We start from the raw sequence: 27,183 nt of genomic DNA on the forward strand, positions 1-27,183 counted from the left end.
ACTAGCATTTTTTTAAAAAAGCCGCCTAATATTTAATTTTTATTATAGGATGTTAGCAATAAATTCCAATGCAGGAATTGAACAGATTGGAATAGGGGGCCCGATCCTGCATGCAGTGGGGCTTCCCATTGTGGTCAGTGGGCGTTTAGCCTGTGCAGAGACTGCAAGATCGGGTCCCTAGTTTGTTGGGAAGCAGTAAACAGTGGGGTGTAGTGGGGGATAAGGAATTAAACCCCGATTTTTGTTTCCATTTGCGCAAAAGGGGTTGGGCGGGAGAGTCGGTAGGACTCGCTGCCCAGCATGAGCTGGGAGGAGAGGGGGATCACCCCTTCTGGATTGCTGCGTTGAGCTGATGGCTAACTAAGGTGTAATTCCTTGTCCGTGGAAGGGAAAGAATTTCACAGGTATTTCAAGGCAGTAGAAAATAATCATAGACCCCTTGACTCCCGAGATTAATTTTGCTAGCTCGCTCAGGTACAGCCGGCTGAGAACCTGCCCAGCGATGGAAACAGAAAAGGGACTTTTTATTGGTTCTGTTTAACCGATCTCTGCCAAAGGGCTTAAAATGTTGAATATAAAATCAAGTTTCATTTCCTGCCACCCTTTGCTTATTACATACGATCCGAATCAACTCTGCATCGTCTCTCTTTGGGACAAAATCCAAGTTATAGCTTTGAGCTGTTTTAATATTCACCGTAATAATATATAACTATCATAATTAAAATAGTTGTTACGCAGGTACAAGCTATAACTTGGATTTATATTTATTTAAGAGCCTTGTTCCTTAAGAGAGAAAATCTAGACTAGATTATAAATGTGTGTATTAAATAAAAGGTGGCTGCAAATCCTACTAGATAATACACTCCCAATAAACTGTTTTCTGATTTTGTTGGGGTTTTTTCCTTGCCATAATAGCTCCTTGCTCTTTTAACCTCTTTCAAACAGTGACACCTTTAACCACAACTCCCTAAGAAGCAGAGGAATGTTTTCAAGTTCTGAGTAAACTCACGTTAAAATTCTGGTTTTCGAAATTCTTTCATACTAATAACGATAATAATAAACAATTAGGGGCTTGTTACTTAGAGCTAAATTCTGTCCTTGGTCACTCCTGGTCTTGGGTAAAGTTTATTGAACAGTTTGTTCTGTAGTTTATTGAAATTGTCAAGTTTTAGAAATACATTTAGGAATGACCCAGGGCCCTATAGGTTCCGTCGGCTTCACCCCAGACGCGGCGAATAAAATATTGCTACATCTTCATCCGGATCTGGGATTTGTGAAGGTTTAGTTCAGTCGTTGTTTTGAGTAATTTTGTAAACTGGTAGTCGGGTTCCCCTTTCTTTATTATCTTGTTTTTAAAAAATGTAGAAGTTGCTGTTAAGGCAGAAATCACTCCACAGCTTCCTATATTTCAGTGAAGAATTCTTAGCTCGGTAGATACGTTTTAAATTGTTTTCATACTTGATAACATACAAAGTGACTCTTTAAAAAAAAGTGCTTTGATTTGGGGTGAGGAAGGAGACAATAATCTCTCATCTGACACTTTAAAACGAGGGCACCAGGACAGGGAACTTTGTGCATTTGATCGTATTTCTGCGGGAAACAGAAACTTCAAAATAGATATACACCGTTTCAAAGTAATTTCCAGACCCGGCGATCCTTACTGGCTGTAAAACCCACGAGTATTTTAACTCTAATGTCTGAGAGCGGATACATGTTAGCAAAACAGCTCCCTCATTTTCAGATCTGAAAAGTAAGTGTGTGTGTGGCGTTGTGTGGTGTGGTGGGGGTAGGGAGTTGTGAGGAAGAAGGTGGCTTGTCCTTATATTCAGCGCCAGATCAAACAAACAAACTCCCCTCTAAGCTCATGGTTTATAGAGACTCAGGTGTAGTCAGCACCGCGGAGAATTAGGCAAAGGCGGGATCTAGCTCTCTAAAACTTTCTGGTTCTTAATAAATACTAATAAAATAATACGAATAATATATATATATATATATATATATATATATATATATATATATATATATATATATATATATATATATATATATATAATTAATTAATTAATAGTACCAATGCCTCCGAGCTAGTCAATTGACTCAGACAGGGGATCGACCTCCCCTCCCCATTCCACTAACAAAGTAGCAAAAATCCCGGCCAACAAAGGGGACTCCAGTAAGAAATAAATACCTAAAACAAATGCCCCTTGTGCAGCCCTGCGAGTTAAAGGGGCGATTCACTCCCCGGGAGTCTCTCGCTTCCCCCTCCCATGGAAAGTTTGTTGCTGGAGGTTGGTTTTGGGAGACACCCAATCCTTAGAGAACACAACGGCCTACCTAGCCGGGGGGGTCACGTGATCCGGGCCATACAATTGCCCTGCTGTAAAGCGAAGGGAACCACTTTAACTCCGAGATTAGCAGAGAAAGGAGCCAGTTAAAGCAGATAGGGGAGCTGGGTCAAACCCTGTCAGAGCGATACCACTCCCTTCAAAGGGGAAGGCGGCGGCGGGGGGGGGGGATTAAAGTCACCGATTCTTTACTGGGGGGGGGGGCAAATCAGTCCCTTTTTTTGCTGGAATTTCCCCGAGGATTTGGATTCAGCTGCTGCTTAATTCCCACCCAGCCATGCACGGTTTTGCTCCTTCCCCGCCGCACTGTAAGTACTTCTCTGCGAATTTATCTGCCAGCTGTCCTTATCTCGGAGATAATGGCTCGGGAGTCGGGAGGTTTCCCGATGGGATTCTGTTAGCTTTGCAAGGCAGCTAGTGAGCTTGCTCCGTGATTTACGTGGTCTCTTGATTTAAAAAAAAAATCCCATTTTTAGATGGTCCTTTTATAGAGGGGCCAGATTAGGATTTTTTGTGTGTGTGCTTCTTATCAAGGAAGCAGCACAATCCTGATGTGGAAAGGAACCTTTCCTCCCACCCTACCCAGCAGGCCGGTACCGGCCGGGGGAATTAGCAACACTTGGAATTCTTCGCTTTGCTATCTCATCCCAAAAGAGCTTTTTAACGCCACGGTTTCTGTTGCTCCTGTGTGCAGCAGCTGCCCTGGTTATCTTTTCACCGAGGCCCATTATTTACAACACAGCCACGGTTGCTGAGTTGTTTTTAAAAAGGCACCTAATTTCCTGACTTCTTAAAATCGCCGAGGAAGTTGTAGGGTTGTGTTGCGACTTATTATTGTGGCTCTTGGATAGACTGTGATGGCTGAAAGCGAACAGTAATTTCTCTTCCTGGCAGGGTTAAACACGTTATTTATATGGCAGGAAAGTCTTTTCGAAAAGTGTTGATTTTATGTGTTGTGTTTGTGTGCATTAGAGAACGATTATTCCTATTATTTCATTTGAAAAATGTATCCTAAAAAAACAAACCAAGAATCAGTTACAGGACAATGTTAAATGTTTAAACCGACTTCAGGGTTTTTATTTGTACAAATCAATGTTGTAAAGAAAAAGCAAATGACATTAGAACCTGGCGAAATTTACATGGAAAGCAGAATATCTGTGAAGAAATCCTTTAAAAAAAAAAACCTCTTAGTAACAAAAGTTAAGAGCATTTGTTTAAAACACAGAAGTCCCCCGTTTAAAACACTCTTTTATTTTATCTAGCCTAAATGTAACTTTGGGACTCTGAGTGGCGTTTCTATAGATAGATATTGTAAAGCAAAATCCAACATATATATTATCTACTGCAAAGCCAATATTTATATAAGTAACGCCATATATTTCAATACATATGATGCGAAATATACACAATAAATATAAATTATATCTGTTGTATATGATCGTGCATATGTATATAATTGTATGCGTGGTATAATTAGATAGGTTGGATATATGTGTTGTATTATGCAATATAATAATACCCAATAGAGTGATTTTTCTCTGTAGAGTGAATTGTTATGGATAATACTGGCAAATTGAATAACTAAAAGGGGGATCCGTTCTGAAAGAAACATCTGCATCTGGCAATAATCCAAACCTTTAATTCTCGCCCGGTGATTTTACCCATCCTAATTATTTTCGTCGTATTGAGCCGCGATCTCCTTCACTGAAGACGTGTTAAAACATCCCTCCTCTTGCAACTGTGTCCGTGTGGAAGGACAGGTGCAAGAGGCTGCTGCGAACCAACACGGGTTTTTTATGATATAATAGTTGTGCCATTAAAAAAAAGTCATATCTCGCTGCTTTCATGTTTCAGGTGCCGGTAACTGTTACTGACCTGAACCCGAACATCTGGAGACAGCTGCGGGGCAGCCCAGCTTCTCATGTCAATCTCCCAGCCCTTGACATAGGAATCTTTAAGCTTCACAACACAGAAAACTTCTGCGCCAACTGGGCTGCCGCTTTCCCCGACCCTCGGCTGCCCCGGGCCCTGGTCCCGCTTTGGAGGATATAAAATGTATCAGAGTTTAGCCCTAGCCCCCAACCATGGGCAATCGGCTTATTCCCACGACTCCAGCAATTTCCTGCACTCGTCGGCCAGCTCCCCGGTGTACGTGCCCACCACCCGGGTGCCCTCCATGCTGCAGACCCTGCCTTATCTGCAAGGCTGCGAGACAGCCCACCAGAGCCACCCCCTGGGCAACCACCCAGGCTGGGCGCAGACCGGCGGCGAGGCATCGGCCTTCAACCCGAGCAGCCCTCATCCGTCTTCGGGCTTCCCCTACTCGCACAGTCCGCCCGTCAGCAACAACGCCGGCCGGGAGGGAGCCTACCAGAACCCGCTGCTCCTGGGCAGCGGGGCCAGGGAGCAGTACAGCAATGCCTTGGTGCGCTCGGTCAATGGATCCTACTCCAGCCCCTACCCTGCCTACGTGAGCCCGGAGATGCCTCCCTCCTGGACCGCGGGACACTTTGAAAGCAGCGTCCTGCACAGTCTCCAGACGAGGCAGGCTGCCTTGCCGGGCAGGAGATCCACTTTCGGTAGGTGACGGCACCTGGGCCCTGGGAGCTGCCCCCAGGCACCGCGGAGCCCAGCCAGTCTGAGCCGCACGCGGCTCCCAGCCTCTGCGCCCCCTTCCCAGCTCTCAGGAGCTCTCCATTCTGGCGGCCCTGGGGTAGGTTTAGATATTTTTTAAAATGCAAATGATTTGTGAGGCCCCCACTTCTCTAGCTTCAGTGGGCAGCAGGATCCGCTCCCTAAAGTACTGCTGGGAGCCTCGTGGAAACTGAAAACTTACAAAAAAGAAAACCCAGCGTGTTAATGCAGGGCCCGGTTCTTGTGGTCAAAGTAGCGCCTGGCTCTGCCCCGCTGGAATTAATGGGACTATCTGAGGCGGCAGGTAATGGGAGCAATGAGGCAGGAGAATCTGACCCCTGAGTTTTAAGTGAACCTGAAGGAAAAGATGGTTCTCTAGAAAGACCTCCTGTGTCTTTAACCCTAGGAAGGGTCCAGTGGTGGAAACAGCTGTCCGTCCCCTCCCCTCCCCAGGCAGGAGCTGGGCTGTTGCCACGTGAATGCCAGTATATATATATATATATATATTGCAAGAAGGGGAAAGAACACATTTAAAAAGGAGAGTAATTTCCCTGGAGGACAGAAAAATGGAGGTTGTTTAAACGCCTTGCCCTTTACCCCAAATGATCCCTCCTTTCTACAATATCGACTTTGTGCCTTCGCCTCAATACTTGCCCTTGTGTTTGAATTAGGAGGGCAGATTTATAGCTCCTTCCCTTTTAAGTAATTTATTGTGATAAATTAGTTTATATTTGAACAGACTCTTGGTCTCCTAATTCGCCTTCACCCAAACAATTCCCCAATTGCATCAATCTGCTGCCTCTGGAGAGACAGTGAAATCTAGTCAGGCGTTGAACAATAAAACCCACTTCAATTCGTTTTTATCCACACGGAGAGCCCTTTTAAATCAAGTTCCTAGCCAACTTTCCAGCTTCTCCCCCTCTTCCCCCTGACCCTTCCCGGTCTGCTGAATAAATAGGACCAGCTCTGGTTTATAACTCATGGGTCTATTCTTCTCCTAAGATTATGTTTTGAAAAGTACTTTAAAATCCACTTCAGGATCTCAGCCTTCTTATCATCTTTACTGCGGTGAATCGAATTATCTTATCTCTCCAGTAAGAACAAAGTAAACTAGGAAAAAATGCCTCCACTCCGTGTTTCTTACCAACTTTTCCAACTTGAGGATCCTACTTTCTTCTACTGCACTTTAAACAGCTGCTTCCTTATGATTTCTGGGAATCGTTTTTCTTTGCCTTTGAAAGTCATGTACAATCTTTTTTTCCACTGCATTAGTAGGATCCCCTGATGAGTTGAATTGTAACTCTTCAATGTGCCTAAAGCAAACATTAATTCCATAAAATCACCCCAGTTTATAAACTATCCCCTTTTCTGTTGAGAGATGTGGATTCCTTGCAAAGTCATTCTCTGGCCCTGCATTTTGTATGTTATTGGCCTTCCAAAATGCAGTGTTCAAGAATCTCTTGTAGTTATTTATTTTTGCTCTTAGATCATGTAAGCGAGTGAGTGTTAAGTGCCTTTACACAACAACAAAAAGTCCAAACTTTTCTTTTTTAAGGAACCCTTCTTTAATAAGTTCAAAGAAGGTTAAACCAGGAGTGCATTTTTATTTGGAAAGAAAACAGGCAATTTTCAAACCACGAATAACAGCTTCTTCCAGATTGGGAGGGAGGGAGTTATTTCAGAAAAAAAATGAGGCTTTAAATCACCTTATACTAAGACTGAAATAATAGGGGTTGTTCTGTATTGCCTGCTTGTAAAATAACTGAGGCAAAAATATACAGCTGGGAGATACACAAAGCTAATCAGACAAACAAAACGTTTCACTTTCCCTTCTGATTTCTGGAAGAAGGGGGTCAGATCTCACTCTGAAATGTCTAGTTCAGTGCCTTATGAATATATAATATTTGGGACAGATGGGAAAGTATACACGTGTACCTATGTGCAAAATATGTGTGTGTATTTAAAACCCATGTCATTCTTGAGTGTGTGTATATATGTGTGTGTGTAAAAGATGCGCATGTATGTGTGTATATATGTGTGTACACACACTGCACATTTATTTTATATTCAACGTTTATTTTACATATATGTTCTGTAGCCACACAGTATGGATATAGAATACAATTAGCTGTGTGTGTCTACAACCACATACAACTTCAAACTCCTCCAACGCTGGTCCTGGGAGCTGGAAGATTGACTCGGGAAAGCTGACCCCCCTTTCCCCTGCGAGTCTGTCATTTGTCAGCTCGGAGCTCTAGGTGTGATTGATACCCACAGGCCAGCATCCCCCGAAGTTGTACATCAGCCATAGACATTCCACCAGGCCTTCCCCAGCCTGCTTGTCGCCACCAGTCAGCAACCAACACCATTTGATTGAAATCAGGAAAGTCTTCCAGTTCCCTCTCCTCCCCCCCCCCTCCTCCTTTTATCATCTTACAATAACATCATAGCGATCATTTATTTTTACAACCGAGCGGGGCTGCACCCGGCCCGCTTCCAGCCACATGAGAAGCGGTTTCTGGGGAGCCCGCGGGGAAATGAAATCAAATCAATCTTCATTATCGCCCCTTGCCGGGGATATTTATTTATTTATTTTAAAAAAATCATTAAATGATACATTAAAAGGTTAAATAAAAACGAAAACAGGGGAGAGGGCGGGGGCTTCTTTCTCTTTCGTACCCAGCTCATGGGGACACGTGAGATTGCTGCTAAAAGCAGGGATGGGGGTTAACTGAAATGGGTCCTTGCTAGCAGGTCCCCTCTGGTGCTTTGCAATGGATCTTCAGCCCAGTGAAGCCAATGGGAAGAGTCCAGCTTCAAAATCCAGGCTCCCGTGAGGGTCGGCAGAGAAGAACTTGGGCTGATACATTCGCCTGGATTTCTTTCTTTCTCTCTCTCCAATTCTCTGTTGACCCCGCTGCGGCTGGAGTCAATGGGAGTTTTGCAGCTGACATCCCTGAGTCTGACACTTCTCCAGGGCATGAAAAGTGGGAGACCGGCTGACGGGATGGGCAAACCGACCTGGCTATCGGCTGCCATCTCTGCTTAAGCAGAACTCCCCTATTCATAGCTCTGGGAAAGGGCCCTCAGCTATTTCGCCTAGGATTTCTTTCATGCCGGACAAATCCAATACAGGTGAGATGAGGAGAAACCTTTGAAGTCAGTGGCAAAACTCCCTTTGACTTCCACGAGGCCAGGATTTCACGCGTGGGATTTTCACCTGCGATCTGGAGGTGGGCAAAACCGTCAGTGGCTCCAGTGGGAGTCCTGTTAGGGAGGGATCTTCCCATAACATTTCATTTCTGGTCCTTATTTACCATGGCGCTCAGTCACTTCCCATGTACTGTTTCCCTTCTTCCAGCTGCGTTTCTTCCTGGGTCACGGTATCCGTGGCGCACGGGTGTGTTATTTTCAGTAGTGATGTTACAACTATTTGCCATGTAGGGAAAACAAGCTGGCCGGATCCTGGTAAGCCAGAGACCAGCCAGGGGGACACAGCACAGTGCTTTGCTGGAGCCAGGAGATTGCTGACAAAACCCTTAAAGGACGGAGGAAAGTTCTGCAGGTTCTTTGGCCGAAGAGAAGCCAGACGCCCCGGTGTATCTGACACTCGGTGTCCCGGGGCTGTTTGCTCTTGCAAAGAATCGTAGGTCGTATTTAGGAAAGTAGCCGGGGCCTAGGGGGGAGGCCGCTAAAGATAATTTTCAGAGGCACCTGAATGCGCAGCAGCCAAATGCTCTCCCATAGCCCCCAGAGAAAGGGCTAGGGAATGACGTTTTTGCCTTTTATTTCTCTGAAGACAAAACTGGGTTCCTCTGAGGACAGGCAGGCTGGCTCTGCCTAGCCCGGGTCGCCTGGGATCCCCGGGGGAAGTGACCTTGTCCGGGGAAGGGAGCGAGCGCCTAACAAGCTGCGTTTGGGTCAGTTTCAGAGTACTTGGAAGAATTCCCCGGGGATGGCCGAGAGTGTGTGAACTGCGGGGCGATGTCCACCCCGCTCTGGAGAAAGGATGGCACCGGGCACTATCTGTGCAACGCCTGCGGGCTCTATCACAAAATGAATGGCATCAACCGACCGCTCATCAAGCCACAGAAGAGGCTGGTAAGGCTGGCAACCCCAAACCGCTGATCTTTCCCCCCCCTCTCCCCCGCACCGCGCTAGGGAAGTAGGGATCTGTGCCTGCGCCAGGCTCTGGCTAGAGGGGGTGGTTTGTGCGCTCCCAGGGGGGAGAGGCGAGTGAGGTGCCTTGGCGCTGTCTTCTGGGGCTTGGAGAATTAAAGATCCGGCCCCGGAGATGTTGCAGCTTCGAGGAATCCAGCTGAGAAGTGAACGCGTCAGTGTTACGCAACAATCCCAGCCCCATTTGCGCCGTTGGTCGGTGGCGATCGATGAGGATGATAGTATTGCTCGTGAGTCGTTAGCTATTATTGGCTGGTGTGAATACAGCGAGCACACCCCACCCGCCCAGTTTGAGCTGTTCAGTAGGTAAAAAGGTGGAAGGATGAAATGACATCAGCTCCGTACAAACGGAGACATTTTAGAACCTACGACTTCTGTGCAATTTTGCAAGAAAATTAACTAGCTATTTACACAGCTACTGCACCACTGGTGGGAGTCCTACAGGATTGATTTGAAAGGATAGAAAGCGATAGGCTAAGAAATCAAAGGTTGTATGTTTCCTCTGCCATATGATTTCTCTAATCAGAATAGTGACATGATCTCCCCTCAATCGTTCCCACAAAGAGAAATCCAGTTGCTTGCTTTAACAATAAAAAATAAAATAGTATTTGCCACGAGAATACAGAGGTAAAACCCCTTAACCGACATCTAGAGCTGAGAGCAATTGGGTGCTTTCGTTTTTGCAAGGTAGAATGAAATTAACATTGATAAGCGCGGGTTCTCTTGTCCTCTTTCCTCTGTCCACTTGCCTCGCGTTTCAAACAAAGGACAGGGTTTCTTGCTAGTCTGGGGGAAATCTTTAACGTTTGGGGCTGTATAAAAGCAGAATCTAAAGAGAGAAGCAAACTGTCATGTCCCTTTTTGTTTTGTTTTTAATATGACCACCTTTTCATTACCCCGGGACTGGCCTTTCTCTAAATATTTTTTATCCCCTCTATCAACAAAAAGTCTGTGTTTAAATTCAGGGGAAGTTATTCAATGTTCATTTGACATATTTTGACACTGTTCTTTAAAAAGAAAAGAAAAAGAAAAAGGCCGGAGCTTAATTGGGATACTAGTATACAGTGGCCAGTTAAAACAATATTGTGTGGGAGAGAATATTGTGTGTTTATAGTGTAGAAGAAGTGAATTTGCTTTTCATGTCAATAATAAAGTTATCTTTCCAAAGTTTTGCCTCTTGAGGCCCCTGAAATTTCCTGCTATAATGCCTAGCAAAAAAAACAACAACTTATTTTGGAAGGCTGCCAAAGGTAGATTAAAATGATCTATAGAGTGTCTGACTGTGACCCTCTGTTGGGTTTTTGATCACTTTGAGTGTATTTTATTGGGATAAATACATGCGTGCACATGTATGCATTGCTCTCTTAGAAGTAAGGAGTAGACAACTAAGAATCTACCAAAGGAAAATACAGCCAGGTTAGCTAGAGAATAAAAAATAGATATTAATGGGAATAAAGATCTCAAAAATGAGGGTCAATGCTGTGGGACTGTACTTACATTTAAATGCTAACATGAGTAGCTGTGGTTTTCTGCCTCCAATGTATAAGGACCTCTTCAAGTGACAGGCAGAGATCTATTAGGACCCTCTAATTACTTAACTTGCTTATTATTGAATGCAGGAATTCACAGCTCCAAACACATTGGTGGATACAGGCTGATCAATAAAAAACATGTATGAACGCTGAGGATATTTTTAATATTGCTCTCAAATAGGAAAGGTCTGGTTCTGTGCATAGAGCTCTAACTAAGTATGCCTATCATCTTTCCAGAGCTCCTTGTGCATTTCTGGGTTTGCAGAAAAGTTTTCCCATGTAGGCTCCCCAAGACCAAGAGAGAGGTCTGAGATCTGCCCTACACGCAAGTCACCAGCTCCCACCCTGTTGTCCTGCTTCCACAGTCACAGTTAGTGCTGAAGTCAGTGGGTGTGTGTTGCCTGAGTGTGGCTCTTCGAGGAGGCTGATCAGACATCATGGCTCGGTGCTAATTGAGAGGAGCCATTTTTCAAGCGAGCACCATAAAAAAAAATGGGCGGTAGAATGTTTACCTGATGCGTGGGCCCCGTACAAAGCCAGGAACCACTTTGATAGATTGTGGCTGAGGGTTGTTTAAATTAGCTGAAAAATGCAACCGGGGAGTTACTAGTGGTGTGGCATGTGCCTGTCCTTGTGAAAACCTTGACCAAAACGAAGGCACTGAACACACTAGCTATATGTGTGTTCAGTGAAGAGGCTGATTTTGCAATTCTGATTCAGGGGAATAGCCCCTTTGGAAGGTACAGGCTGGGCTCAAGGATAAAATGCCTAAGGTCTCAATTTAGGGCCAGACCCAGCTCCCATTAAAGTCCATCAGGCCTTTAATAGATTGAAATAATGAGTATATCTTAACAATTACTCTCCATAGTGTAAATGCCCTCAGGACAATAGGAAATTAAATGACATGCAACTAAGCAGTATTTTCAGATTAAATATGCCTCACAATTTCCAACCATTTCAATAATCACAAACACATAGAATAGGCATAGTATCAGATTAATATATAGTTGTGCATGCATCTAGATAGACAAACTGATTATCTATCTACTAGAATGCATATTATCACCTCTTTCTAATTTACTTTTTAGACTGGGCTGAATATGGAACAACAAGTGAACACTAATGTAGCCTTACTTCCATTGAAGTCGATGAGGGCTTTGCCACTGATTTAAATGGGAGCAGAATTGTCCCTGGTTAAATAAATACTGTAGGCTGGAATCGCATTCAGTCACTGGTGCATTTCTGGCTGTCAGCATTGGCTGAAGGATAGGTTATGGTTACTGTGTTCATTAGTTGCTGTATCTTTTCAGATTAAAATAGTAATCTTCCAGGTATTATACATTGGATTCCATCACAGTTGCGTTTCCTTGCAAGGGGGAGAAGGCGTGTCTTTTTCATGTAAATTCACCTTTGATATTTGAATTTAGTTGTAAAAAGTTTCACCTTTTCACACTGCAAACTCTGAATCAGTTCAGCTAAAAACTAGTAAATGTTTAGGATGAGTCCTTAGTGAAATGAAGTTTCAGTTGGAAATAGATTTCTTTGCTAGAGCTTAGGGTATGAATGCTTATGTAAAATCCCTCATTTTTACATGTATGTCTCCAAAACTGCAAAGACATTTGCACATGTTAACTTTAGATGTGTATGTAATCTGTGCATGTGTGTAAAGTAAAGCATGTGTGCAGAATTAGGGCTTATAGATAAATAATTTGGTAAAGACCCTAATATTTTGGTATTAAAGACAGTTATCGATATAATGTAACAATATGAATAGGATATTACACTCATTACTCAGGTAAAACTCTCTTTGGATGTCAATGGACAGGTTTGACCGAGAATTTACAGGATCAGATCCATATAGCTCAGGGATCCCTAAGAAACCCATTTTCCTTTGCATGATGATAAATCTTACCAAGGTCACTATGCAGGGACTTTGGTTTTTAACAAAATATTTCTATGAACAATTACAATCTCTGTGCAACATTTGTGCTTCGTGAGCTTCAGTGTAAATTGTCTGTTTTCTATCATATCGCCACTGAAGCTTTGTTTACAAGTTATCCAGGCAGATGCGATTTTTTAAAATTAAAACTAACATGTATCAGTTAAACTGTTTTAACTAGTGCCAATTTTTAATAAGATTTTTAATGGATTCCAACTTCTTATTATAACCAATTTCTTAAGACAAACAACTGTTTTAAAATGTAATTCTTCCGTCAGCCTTGCTGTGCTTTGCTTTCTGGTATTTATTGATATCTTCAAAGTCAGTCACTGGAAATAGTCAAGATGCTTGTGTCTGAATTAGAGCTGGGCCGGAACTATTCCATGATTTCAATTCTTCCCATTCCAAAATGGAACAACCCCCCAAAAATGTGAAATTTCCCCTTAAATCAAAATTAAAAAAAAATAATTTCAGGTGAATGGAAATGTTTCGTTTTGATAAAAATGAAACATTTCCTTCTGATTTTGCTTTTTTTTTACATTATACATAATATAATATCAAAACAAAATGTTGTTTCAAACCAGAAAATTAAAATGTTGCCTCCATTTTGACGTCATCAGAATGCTCCATCCCATTATTTTAAAACATAATTTCATTGAAATCCACACGTTTCCATGGAACGTTTTGCTTTCAACGAATCAGCATTTTCTGATGGAAAAACATTGTGTCAGAAAACTTCCAACCAGCTGTAATGTGTATAGTGTCTGTATACTGGGGCAGATTCTGATCTTAGGTATAGTGATGTAAATCCAGAGCAACTCCACTGATTTTGAATGCCTTTTTTGTTGAGAGAACTGTGTAACAAAAAATACCCAGGACTGTTATCTGATCTGAATGATGCTGGCATTGTAACTGACTTCAGAGCAGATGTTTCTCAGAGTTCTTTCAATACCTATAGCAGATGAAATAGAGACAAATAGGTTGCACCATTATTAAGGGTGCATAGAGTTAGGAAAGGCGAACTCTCACACCTTCCCACTTGTGTACTATGTCCAGGCTGCCTAAGGACGCCGTGGCTATTTCCTATGCTACAGGGGGTTAGGCCTGATCACTGATCACCCATCCTTTATGCAACAGCCCCATCAGTAGAGCTGGTCAAAAATTTTCTGATGCAATGGTTTTCTGTTGGAAAATGATGATTCAACAAAATCTAAAGCATTCCACTAGAATGTATCAATTTCACCAAAAAATCCAGTATGAAATTATCAAAATGCTTCATTTTGACAATAATATACTAGAATATAGTCGAAATGATCAAGTCAAAAAATGTTTTGATCTTATCAAAACTAAAAGGTTCAATAAGGTTGAAATGAAATATCTCAGAATATTTTGTGACATGAACATTCAGAGATTTAGACTTTTTGTCCTGATTTGAGACAAAACCAAATTAAAAATCTCAGAATTTGCCATGGGATGGAAATTTAATTTTTCAACCAGCTCTCCCCATAAGGGGAAAAGTGATCAAGTTAGAGATGGTTTCAGAGCTTAGTCCCACTTATTGCATGTTCTGAGCTCAAAACACAGATATGTAACAGCCATTTGATATGTCCAGCATTACCTACGTACTATACTCCTCAGCGCCAGATCAGGAGGAACTGTTGTTAGTCTGTTATTTCTGATGGTATTTCCAGCTGGGGGATGTAATGCATTTGCATATGTATATATTCAAAGCTTCAGGCCTTGCCGCATTGGGATATGCTGCTAAGGTTTTTTGTTGAAGTATTAGGACTTATTCATTGTTGGGGCTTTCCTGGTACAGGCCGTCTGCCTAGCACTGGGGAATCATTACTGACTAAATACTTTTAATTCCCAGTTTTTAGAGACGTAACAGCTAGGACTGACAAATGGAACGAATCTAAGATTTAGATAAACCCCAACATGTACAAGCCATCCTTCTTCTGACCAGCCCCAAATCTCAAGCTGTAGAGGTCTAGGGCCATGTGCAAAGTTTACTGCACACAGGCCAGGTGTGTGTCTTAGGCCTTGTCTACACTACAGAGGAAATTCAATCTAAGCTACGCAATTTGAGTTACGTGAATAGCATAACTCAAATCGACGTAGCTTAGATCTACTTACCACGGAGTTCACACTACGCGATGTCGACAGGAGACGCTCTCCCGTCGACTCCCCTTACTCTTCTCGATCTGGTGGAGTACAGGAGTCAATGGGAGAGCAATCTGTGGTCGATTTAGGTCTTCACTAAATCGACCGCTGATGCATCGATCGCCGCTCGTCGATCCCCTGGTAAGTGTAGACAAGCCCTTAGCCTGTCTGGCAAGCTCTCACACAGCTCCTCTCCCTCACTCCCACCTCCCAAAGACTCCCTTTATCAGACACACGCATGCCTAGCCTCTCATTTTTAATGTCCAGGCAGTATCCTATTCAGGTCAGGATTCATGACCATGTGAAGGATTTTCTCTGGACATGACAGGCCCTGGTAGGGACAGGGTTTTACACCTATAGGGTCTGATTTGGCATCCATTGAAGTCAATGGCAAAGTTCTTACTGACTTAAGTGCTGCAGGATCACGCTTCTAGTGAAGCGAACCTCATGCACCTCAGCAGTTTCAGACAGTTGAAAACACGAGATGCTCATGACAGCTGCTCTTTTTGCTGCAGCGATTCCTAGCGCGTTACTCCAGTTGAAGTCAACAGGACTCTTGGCTGAGCAAGGAGGCTAGTACAGACTAATATCATTTGGATTTGTCAGGAAAATAAATGGTCAGGTCTGATACATTTACATTTTAACGAGCCGCTGAGCATGTAACACCCATTCCCCAGAGGGCTATACATGCACAGTAACGATTTTTCATCATTTTTAAGCAATTATTCATACCCGATTCAATGCTGTGAACTGGAAAGGGAAAACATTGGGACCAGCTCCTGTAATCAACTCCGCGTAGGCAGACCCTTGTACCCACCTGCAGGCCTGTGAACCAAAGGGTCTGATTGCAGGATCAGGGGTTGGCCTATGGAAACCCACAACTGACATGTACAATTCCCATTGACTTCGGTAGGAGTCCCCTGCACAGTGCTTTGGCCTTAAGGGGGGCAGATTTTCAAAAGGACTTAGCTCCCATTTAGGCACTGGAAGGGGCCAGATTTTCAGGATAATTCAGGCCTTTTTGAAAATCAAGCCATTAGTGTCACAATGGGAGCTGATCGGTGCTGAGCACTGGAAAATCTAGCCCTTAATGTCAGATTCCCACTGGCATTTTTCTACTGGTATTTGAACACTGTTGTCCTTTTCTTTATTCGTCATATAAAAAAAACTGGTTGTTCTGGTGATTTAAAAACAAAGTGACTGGTCCATCAGCAAGCCGACAGCTGGAATACCAACCACTTCCTGCTGCAGTTACAAAATCCAGTCTCCAAATGGAGAAATGGCTCAGCCAGAATAGAACAAGCCAGTCTGTAGTCTCCATACGCAAGCTCATTTGAAAAAAGAATACAGTTCTGCTCCCATTCAATCAGTAGCAAAACTCTCATTGTCTTCGCTAGAGTCAGGATCAGAACCACCTGGGAAACAGATTTAAACCTCAAGCAGTAAGGCAGAAGTGGGAGGGCAAAAAGGGGTGAAACTGAGGATGGCTGTGCTCTGGTTCTAAGGGCATGTCTACACTACAGCCACTTCAACGGCACAGTTATGGCGCTGCAGCCGTGCCACTGTAGCATGGACACTTCCTACGTGGATGGAAGGGTTTTTTTCCCCATCCATGTAGTTAATCCACCCCTCAAAAGGAGGCAGCTAGGTTGACTAAAGAATTATTCCATCAAACTAGCCGTGTCTACACAGGGGATTAAGTCAACCTAACTACATTACACAGCTGGACACAACATTTTTCACAGCCCTGAGCGACATAGCTTGGTTGATCTAATCTCTAAGAGTAAACCAGGGCTAAGGGGCCCAATACTACCATCCCTATGTAACAAACCTATGTAACAAACCTTCCACTGATATAAGCTCTGCAGAAATGGGTCCTAAGCAATTGTTAACATCACTGAGTCTATATTAGTTACCAACAGTTGAGTAAAGGGAGCTGGAATGAGCTCTCAATACACTCCAGGAAACGGACCCATGTCTTCTTGTCCAGTTTATCCCTATTGTTTTCCCTTTGTTCCTATTTAAAGTCTTACAACAGACTTGGTGCTTGTGGTGGTTGTTATTTAATTAACTTTGAAATATCTGAGCTGAACAAATTCCACAAGGATTAATTTTTAAGACACATGTTGTCATCCTAAGTCTGATTTCTCCTTGCCCTCCATAAAACCACTGTTTACATTCCCAAAACCTAAAAAAAAAAAAAAAAAAAAGTCGAGTTTCAGGGTTTCACATTTGCTTTGATTTTGCTAAGTCCTAGACTTAAAAAAAAAAAATGTTTTCTGCACAGAATTTTTCTGTGCAATATCCCTGCATAGAGTCTTCACTAGCTTCGTTGGTAGTAAAAGGTGCTATACTTGAACCAGTGAATTCAATGAAACACTAAAGTCTTGTTAAGATGAGGAACCATTGAATTACACTCCCTTACAGTGCATAAAAATATATACTTTGTAATAAAATAATGCTCTGTTGTCTTTATCTTATGAGCTTCATTCTGTAACCAGCCTAGACAGATATTTCACTATGTATTATTTTGCCTGCTGGATATGTTGCTTTTACTATGCAAAGTTGCATTAAAATAAAAGGCATATTTTGCACTAGAGATTTCAATATGACTGCCCAGTACAGCAGGAACGGTATTTAGCAGTTCTGTGTACAGTAGTGTAGTCATGTATATGAAGATACGGTAAGTAAGAATAATACAGTTACTAGCCCCTTTTATATGATAACGGCAATGTTCTGTAAGTAGCATAGGCAGCAGTTTTGCGACATATTTTTTATCTTTGACATGAACAGAATGCAACCCTATTGATTTCCATAGAAAGCTCTATTACTTAGTGATGGGCTGGGATGGAATTTTGTTTTATAGAGCATCTTTCATAGTCAAGGTATCTTGAAGCACTTTACAAAATAGTAAGTTAGGCCCTGATCCTGAAAGCACATGTAACTGTGCATACGGGAGTCGTCCCATTGATTTTAATGGGACTGCTCATCTGTATAAAGTTAAGCTAATGCACAAGTGACCCTGTCCCACAGGTAACAAGCAGCTCGGAGCCCTGGCTCAAGCTGAAGCCCCGGAATGCCTGAAGCAGGATTCTCAGCCTAGGTGGAGGAATAGCTTTCTCTCCAGCAGGGCACAATCCGGCAGCATGCTGAGAACACGCCTAATACCTGATACCTGTCAGACCCCACAGCAGAAAGGCTGGATGCAGGCCTCTCATAATGCAGTTTTGGGTCGACCAAAACTATTTGCAAATACAAGTCCAATCTGGTGAACAGTTTCACCCAAAAAAAGAAACAGAGAATTTTCCCCCCTGAAAAAGTCAAACTGTTTTGTTTTGACATTTTCAAAATAAAACATGACGTTTTGTTTAGAAATGTAGCTAGATTTTTTTTTAAAGGGTAAAAACACCCAAAATGAAACAAAACAAAATGGAAAAATTGGGGGGGAAATTGGTTTGGGTCAAATGAAACAAAATATTTTTCAGATTCTTTTGTTTTGGCTGCCAAACCAAAAATATCAATTATCTGCTGGCTCTATTCTTAACTTGGTTCTTATTCACATCCACAATTGTAAGATTGGGCCCTTTCTGAGGAATCAACTATTGTCCAAGTTACCGAGGTTGTAATTTTTTTTTAAGGCAAACGTAGAACTTTCCACTGCAAATGTGGCACAGAAAAATACCACCTGGTTACTGCAGCACCTCGTGAAATAATTTCAGTAGAGCATGGATATGTTACATGCAAGTTATTGCACTATTAGCAAAAAAAAAACCCAACAAAGAACAAAAAAAGAATTAAAATGATTAAAATGTTCTTATAATAAGAACAATGTTCTCATGAAAATCAATAACACCAATCACATTCTGAGCTGAGGAAGCAGGTTCATTTGATAGAGAGGTTTCAGAAAAGAGTTAGTATAGCCATTATTTAACTCTTCATGCGTAGGTAATTCCACTTGTAACATCCTTTGGGGACCTTGACTTGGGGTTTGAGCTTAAATACCATGTTAACTGATGGGTATCTAGATCTGTGCAAAATGTATGATGTGTTTTGATTAACTGTCTCATCAGTTTCAGTTCCTGTGTTTTCCCACTCCTTGAGTTTTAGGCTCATTCAGAGCTAGAATGGCAAAGGAACTCAAATTAATAATCCCCAGTTCTCATGTAGTGTTTTTTATCAGCAGATTTCAAACTTGTGTGTTTTGCAACACTCTGCCTTGTGTCTGGGTTTGTATGGTTTCATGAGACATCTCAATGATCCAGATTTCAGAGGTTTCACAAAGGTTCATTTGACCAATAAGACCCACCATTTGCCCACCTGTAGCAAACTGTCTAATGACCCCGTTCCCCAACAGTCATGCCTGTCTAAAGTGGCAGCAAGTTTTGCTGAGTTTTGATTTTATGTTTTTAGGGTTCAAAGGTATTTTCTATGAAACTCCCCTGCTTCCATTTCCATGTTCTGAGTCTCTGATGGCTTTGTGGTTTTCTGTAAACACTCAGACAGCTCCACAGAGGGACCATCCTCTGTTAATTCTGAGTTTCTTGGGCCAGTAGCTCTGTCAGACCTTCATGTAGCTAACTTTAGCATACATTTTATTAAATATGCTCAGACGAATGATTCCAAGAGCTTTATCAGCAGCAGTTGGCTGTCAAGTGCAGCCCATGAAGGGCTTTTTGTTTAAGTGTGCGCTACATTTATATAAATAAACACTGGAGTACAATGTTGAAGTCAACAACTTCCTAGACAAGGTCAGAATGCTACAATGGTGGACTTGGGTTGGGGGTGGGGAAGGGCAAGAACGCTCTTTCTTTTAAGTAAACTGCTGGGAAATTAGCAATAACATTTTGTACCTTTGTCCTTCAGTAAGCAAAAGTAGCCTTGACTGTGTCTTTCTTGCTGCAGTGGAAAGTTAAATCACAATGGGCAACTTCAGAGAATGTTTAAAGTTTTTTAGACCCAGTATTTTGGTAACCCTGGGCCTGATCATGCTCCCAGTGACTTCCCTAGGAGAAGGGGATGACCCCATGGTCTGTAAACTTGTTTGAAACAGCAATTTATTAAACTATCTTATAGTTGGTTCTGAAATGCCGTCAGTTACATATTACCCACTCTTCCGTCACAGAACTGCTAGGTGACTGATGATGCAAAGATTACAGAGTAGGAAGGATTTTCCACTGAGTTAGGCATTGAACTGGAACTGAGGAGATGCGGTTTCTATTCCCAGCTCAGCCACTGACTTCAGACTTGTCTACTACATGGTGTTTTACTCCACACAAGAGGGTGTAACTTTTAGTCTGTGCTAGGGTACCTGGGTGGACCCCGCTGGTGCACACTAATGTAGTACCATTTGAAATGGGAGCACATTAACATGCACCAGGGAAATTTTAGTGCACACCAGTAGGGTCTACACGGGCCATTTAGTGCACAATACCCTAGCACAGACTAAAATTGACACCTGTATGGTGTGGACTAGAATGCCCTGTAGACAAACTCTTTGTGTCTGACTTTGGAGAAGTCATTTAATCTACCCGGTGCCCCGGTTCCCCATTTGTTTAGTGGAAATAGCACTTTCCTGTCTCACAATGGTGGAGAGAGAATAAAATCCATTAGTGATTTGAGGCCCTCAAATACGAGGGTGATGAAGGCTATAGAAGTATCTAGATAGGAAGACCACTTTGGTGCCATGCCTAGTATTGGAATTCAGTGGTCAGGAGCCCAATTTTCAGTCTGACCTCATGTCATGAGACCTATTTGATCATCCTGGGCAGTGGGTCCAGCCCTTCAGGTAGTACTGGTCCTTCTAACACTTAAGGGTGGAACTTTCCAAAGCTCTGAGCGCTGGCCTTACTCTACATCCAGTCAGTGGTAGAAGTCCCCCTGTCTTCAGCGAGGACAGCTAGGCCAAAACCAAGCACTTTGTAAACCCTCCCCTTAATACCAGACGTGGTCCTTACTACTGTGGGTAGGCCTGTTGGCTTGCTGTATGTGCTGCTTCCATGGGACTATTGATGATAGGAGAGACTATGGGACTGTTTGCAGGCTGGGTTGTGCCAATTCCGCAAGGTGCTGATCTCCTTCTTCTCTGGCTGAGTTAGCTGAGGACGCTCAGCTCCACACAAGATGTGAGCTAGGCAAATGGGGCCTAATAGGAGTTAAGGAGGCATATCTGAGGGCAGGATTTTGCCCAGGCTAGCTATACCAGGTATAACATGACCCCATCCCTCTTGCTCAGGACAGAAATTGCTAGGGAAAGATTTTGAACATCATCAGCTTCTTTTCTGTGCAAAAGTAATCCGCTTGCATCTCAGGGTTATGTTTTGACAGGTTATTTTTTGAAAAATAAATAATGTATAAAGGAATATAATGATCTGCAACAAGTTGCTGAAGCTGCTTCACTTAGCAACCAATGACTCAAAGAGCGTTCTGTCACTTTGCCCTCCCTGTCTTCTGAAATTCAAATCTGATCTGCACTTAACAACTAACCTTGTAAAACGTTTCATTTTTATTCCGTCTCCCTTTACCCAATTTATCACAATGCTTAGTAATGATATGACGCAATAATGGAAAAACAAAACAGATGTGGAATTCTTTGTTACTTGCATCACCCAACATCTATCTCCGCGATGAATTGACATTTTTGTCCCCAGGCTGAAGGATATCACTCCAACACCTGAATGTGGCAATAGTCCGTGATATTAAATATGGCACCAATATCTTTACACTTACTGAAGTCTCCTGTTCAAATAACTGGAATGCCTAGCGCTAAGAGACATTACAATGAAATGCCCATAAGCTGACAAGCTAAAACCCTGTGTTGAGAGCTCTGAATTTCCCACTAGCTGAGAACACAATTGACAGAGACAGGCCTGCTGCTTCTACAAAGTGTTTCTGCTTCCAGCTAAAGAAACATTAGCTTTGGGACCTGACCTGCAGTCAAGCCACCCACAAAAATTGGAATTAATTAGTGTTTGGAAAGTGCTTTGGGCTCTTTAGATGAGAGGCAGGAGATGCAGGAAGTGCAGAGGATCATTCTCTTTTTATGAACCCCTCCCAAGCCCAAACATCACTGATGATTTACACCAGAGATCAGTCTGGCCCCTATTAACTTTAACAGTTAATTTAAATCGACAGCATTTTTCTATGGAGTTTGCAACATTTCTGCTTTCAATACATGGATAATAATTCTTATAAGAGCCGTCTCCCTCTGAGTGGATCACTTGGAAATTATTGCACCATGTTATGAAATATTATTTCTCGGAACATATTTGTTCAACATTAGTGGAAGGGATTAAAAGGATGTTTGCCAGGTTTATCAAGCTCCATAAAAGAAGGTTTGCAAATCAAAGTGAGCTCACTGGACTGCTATTTCTTTGATGTGAATTTTGTTATCTTGTGCATTTAGTCAACATTTTTCATTGTCCAGGAAATCAGTGTAATTTGAGATGTTTCCTCTTCCCCCTGCATGCAAACTCTTACTTTTCTTTTTTTCACGTGTGTGGGGTTTTTTTAGTCTTCGTCGAGACGTGCTGGTCTTTGTTGCACTAACTGTCACACAACCAATACTACCCTCTGGAGACGGAATGCAGAAGGAGAGCCAGTCTGCAATGCCTGTGGATTATACATGAAACTCCATGGGGTAAGGCGCTCATTTATCCTCTATAGGAAACCATTTTGTCTTTAATCATTTCCCACCAGGTTTAAAATATCCTGCCTTCACTTCCTATTGGAAGGGGCAGCTTTATCCAGTCCAGGAATTGGAAAGAATTCAGAAAAGAGCTAAAGGAATGATCTAAGGTCTGGAAAACATGTCTTATAGTGAGAGACTTAAGAAACTCAGTCTGTTTTGTTTATCAAAGAGAAAGTTAAGAGGTGATTTTTATCATGATCTACAAGAACATACATGGGGAAGACATTTCTGATAGTAGCTGGCTCTTTAATCTAGCACAGTGGTTCCCAAACTAGGGGCACGGCTTTTTTCAGGGTAAGCCCCTGGTGGGCCTGGCTGGTTTGTTTACCTGCCGCATCTGCAGGTTCGGCCGATCGTGGCTCCCACTGGCCGCGGTTCACTGCTCCAGGCCAATGGGGGCTGCAGGAAGGGCGGCCAGCACGTCCCTCGGCCCACGCCACTTCCTGCAGCTCCCATTGGCTGATAACGGTGAACCGCGGCCACTGGGAGCTGTGATCGGCCGAACCTGCAGACACGGCAGGTAAACAAATGGGCCCGGCCCACCAGGGGCTTACCCTGAACAAGCCGCGCCCTTAGTTTGGAAACCACTGATCTAGCAGAAAAAGGCATAATGAAATTCAGTGGTTAGGAGCTGAAGCTAGATAAATTCAGACTAGAAATAATGTGCACATGTTTAACAGTGATGATAATTAACTATTGGAACAATTTACCTAAGGACGTGGTGGATTCTCCATCACTCGAAGTCTTTAATTCAAGGTTTGCTGTCTTTCTAAAAGATCTGCTGTAGATCAAACAGAAGTTAGGAGCCTGATGCGGAAATTACTGGGTGAGGTTCTCTAGCCTTTGTGATGCAGGAGGTCAGAGTAGATGGTTATAACAGACCCTTCTGGCCTTAAAATCTATGAATTTTAAAGACTGTAATGCTTCTTTCCTTTCTATTATCTCAGGGACACCAGTGTGATTGTGTTTCTGCTAACATTTTAATATGAATTTTGTGGATAAGAAAAGATGTATGATTGCTAGCCTGGAGTGCCCTGTTTCCACAGAACAGGAACCTCCAAGGTAGCAGCAGGACAAACTTTCCCAGACCAGGACTATGCACCTGCCCAGACCTGGCAGGGGCATTTCTAGAGGAGACTGGATGGTTTGGTCTGCACACCCATTCGATTCTTGGTTTCTAGCAAGAAGGGCAGTTAGCGCCAAGTTGTGGAGGTGGTTTGATGACATTTATCCACTCAGGGCAGGAACAACTAGTGAATTGTCCATAGGCCACAAAGCAGACTTTGTGGTTCAGCCTGGGTCAATTTGAGCCAGTGCCCTAGAGGTTAACATCTCCCTATCCCATGACCATTCCCCGTGAGACATCCAGTGCCCCACACACTGGTGTAATTTAATAAGACATAGTTGCAAAGGTCACTAATAAATCAGAAAAAGGAAAATAGGAAATAATGGGAAAAAAACAAAAATTGTGGGAAAGCCTCAACTGTTCAGCCTTATACATCTTCCAGCCAAGGCCTGTTGTGGAGAAAAATAGCACTTAGTGAAGGACAAGGTCTTTGCACATGCTACAGTATGTAAATATAAAAGCAACACACGTGGTAGAGCTCAGTACAATACAATATTAATGATTCCAAATTTTGTGGGTGTCAAGGTGCCACGACCTCTGGCAATGAAAAAGGAAAGCATCCAGACAAGGAAAAGGAAGCCTAAAAACATTACCAAAAGCAAAACCTCGACAGGTATGGTTCTTTTATTATTCCTCCCTCTGGCTTAGACCATAAGCAGGGCCTAATGTTGTCAGTGATTCTACAGCTGTGGAATTGGCTAAAAAATTAATTCCTGCTACAGGAATATGCCTGCAGAATCTAATCTTTCCGACAAGAAAAAAAGAGTGTCTTTTAGTCTTTATGACTGGGGAAAAAATCCTCCAGATGCAAGCTGATGCAATGTTGTTTTCCTGAGCCTCAAACAAGAGTACCATTCTTCTCAATGGGGTGTCCACTCATGTTGGCGATGTAAATAGCAGCGCTGTTAGCTATTTCACTGCTGGGCATTTTAGAAGAAACATGCGGTCACTGTATCCCTTGCTGTTGGATGGATGGAGTCTATAGGGGTGGGAGCAGTAGGGCAGCTGGGTATTGTCAAGAGTTGCTGGGGCAGAGGGAGCTAGGAAAGGTTAAGAGATGATTTAAAAAATTCCCCTCAGAAGCACTTGAGAGAGATCTTGTCGATTTCACTTTGCTGCTATACTCCTCCATGCTGCACGCCAGGGTGGGCAAAGGGCTCCTGAATAGCAACTTCAGCAGCAAGGGTGTGACTGGTGTAAAGGGGAAAGGCGGGGGCTGGGAATGCCTCAGATGGTCTGCTGAGCCAGTGAGGGGAGTGCCTCATGTTGCCCTCAGCAGCAACCCTCTTGCTGGTTAAGAGCGGGGCTGCTGGACTCTGAAACCGTTCCAGCCCTCTTTAGTCAAATGCATGATGAGAGCCATGACGTGGGGCCTTTAGTTGGATGGGTGTTAAGGTGGGGAGCAAATGAGTGGACTCTTCTCAGGGCTCTGACAGGAAGGACCACCCAGGAAGAATAATGTTCATGTCTATCACATGCCTTCCTCCCTCCCAAGTACAGTACCTCTAGCGTGACACTTACCAATCAGTTTTGTTTTTGCCGTGTTTTACCTGAGAAACAAACAAACAAACTACCACACAAAAAGTACTGTCATGCTACAATAATGCCATGAGATAGGAGATTCTCCCCTAAAAAGTCCAGGCAGCTATTAAAATATAAACGACTGTTTCTTTGAGAACTGACTTTATGTGTATGTTACTTTATCAACTTGTAACGGTTCTCTTTCAGGGTCTACAACTTCAGCCACTAACTCCCCTTCTTCCATTACAAACTCAGACAGCACCGTCACTTTAAAAACCGAATCCAACGTGACATCACAGTACCCCGGGCAAACCATAGTGTCAGTCTCCCAGGTAAAGCTTGAGAACAGAGAGTATTTGTTCACATTGATTTTTTGACTAGCTGGTACAGGACTAAGTAGTTTAATTGTCTGTTGCTATAACAAGCCAGTTTCATAATTAGACTCTCCCATCCACACCTCAGACTATCTTCTAACCTGTAAACGCACCTTTTGCTCTGGAAATTATTAGGCACAGATATGAAGGGTCACCACAAGTTTTATAGTTGTCACAGAGTCCAGTTCTACCCGGTACATAGCTTCAACTCTCATTGATAGCAATGGGAGTTATGTCTAGGTAGAACATCAGGGTTAGAAGAGGGACCTCAGGAGGTCATCGAGTCCACCCCCCTGCTCAAAGGGGGAACCAATCCCCAGACAGATTTTTGCCCCAGATCCCTAAATGGTCCCCCCCTCAAGGATTAAACTCACAACCCTGGGTTTAGCAGGCCAATGCTCAAACCACTAAGCTAGGTAGCTGGGCTTGATTCTATTCTTGCTCCATTGTCAATCAGGAATAACACAATGGAGTCAATGGAAAACCAGTGTAAGTGAGATTAGGAACTTGCAGAGTTCTTGACAGCTTTCTAGTCAGACAGGTATATACTTACCTGTATGGAGTTTTCTTTATTATTCTGCTGGCAATTAGAAGTGAATTTAACACTCATGAAAGTGCAGCGCAGAGCGTTCTCTAGAGATCATTGGGTGTCAGACCCATTTCCTGTCTCACGAGTTTGTCTGAATGGGTTGCATTGGGTGCACGGATTGGTGCTTTGTTTCTCTGGTGGAAGAGATGGCTCTAAATCAAAATGTTCTGACTGTGTGTCATCTTTATATTGGGTCAAACCAAGCCCCTGAATCTGAACATGTCTGAATTTAAGGGAAGTTCCGACTGAGATCCCAACTGCAGGACTTGGTGCCCTCTCTAGTTTATAGTAGAGGTTCTTGGTTGACATTGATACATTTGATTGGTGTTATGATTATAAAGAACATACATGTGCTCAAAGATCTCTGAACTGGACACAATCAGTTAATCAATCAGTAGAGCCAGGTATACCACAGGCTTCTTCCAGAGAGCTCTGTAAGGCACTTTAGTCTTAGAATGAAGCAATCCTCTTGTCTAGTTCCGGGGTTCTCTTGAGCATACAATTCTGATAGGGTCTAAACTATCATATTCATGATCTGTCATATTCATACTATTAAATTATGACAAATCTGACTATTCTTTTGCTAATGACATGGTGCGAGTAATGGGTTTAGCTTACATCCCCTTAATTCCAAATTGGAATAATGTCAGCTAAATTGCTGGGGTTTCAATTGAGCCTAAGGAAGATAGGCATCGAATTCCCATTACGTTTCGATGGAAGTCAGACACCCAATTCCCTTAAGTTTCTTTGGAAATCCCATCCTAAGTGATTAGCTAGATGATTTTAGAGCTAGATTATTGCATCACTGATCGAAGACAAATATAAATAAATAAAAGTAACTGTAACTCAATGTTCTCATTTTGAAACTGCTGCTTTCAATATATATTAAAATACATCAGTGGCATTATAATAATTTCTCCTTATCATAATCTTCATAGGCTCAAAGCCAATCGGATGACACACTGGCCAGCGGCCATTCCGAGTTCAAATTTGAACCTGAGGATTACGCCTTCACTTCTGCTACCATGACTCAACAGTCAGGACTAAGCATTCCCCTCCGTCAGGACTCTTGGTGTGCACTGGCATTGGCCTAG

At 42.8% G+C, this 27,183-nt stretch overlaps 1 protein-coding gene across 1 annotated transcript; it reads left to right on the plus strand.

Moving 5' to 3' along the window:
* Positions 1–4,398: 4,398 nt before the first annotated feature.
* On the plus strand, positions 4,399–27,183 carry GATA5 (GATA binding protein 5). The gene is made up of 6 exons (XM_065414598.1): positions 4,399–4,924; positions 8,905–9,080; positions 22,303–22,428; positions 24,131–24,218; positions 25,334–25,458; positions 27,028–27,183. The coding sequence occupies exons 1-6, from the start codon at positions 4,399–4,401 to the stop codon at positions 27,181–27,183; spliced, it is 1,197 nt and encodes a 398-aa protein (XP_065270670.1).

This window comes from Emys orbicularis, chromosome 12 (genome assembly GCF_028017835.1).
Source record: "Emys orbicularis isolate rEmyOrb1 chromosome 12, rEmyOrb1.hap1, whole genome shotgun sequence".
NCBI classification, from domain to species: Eukaryota; Metazoa; Chordata; order Testudines; family Emydidae; genus Emys; species Emys orbicularis.

Bases quoted from the DNA above. Each gene is read 5' to 3' on its own strand.
- GATA5 (XM_065414598.1), top strand. From the start codon at position 4,399: ATGTATCAGAGTTTAGCCCTAGCCCCCAACCATGGGCAATCGGCTTAT. The intron at 24,219-25,333 runs GTATGGTTCTTT...GTTCTCTTTCAG, and splicing joins CAAAAGCAAAACCTCGACAG to GGTCTACAACTTCAGCCACT. The intron at 25,459-27,027 runs GTAAAGCTTGAG...TAATCTTCATAG, and splicing joins CCATAGTGTCAGTCTCCCAG to GCTCAAAGCCAATCGGATGA.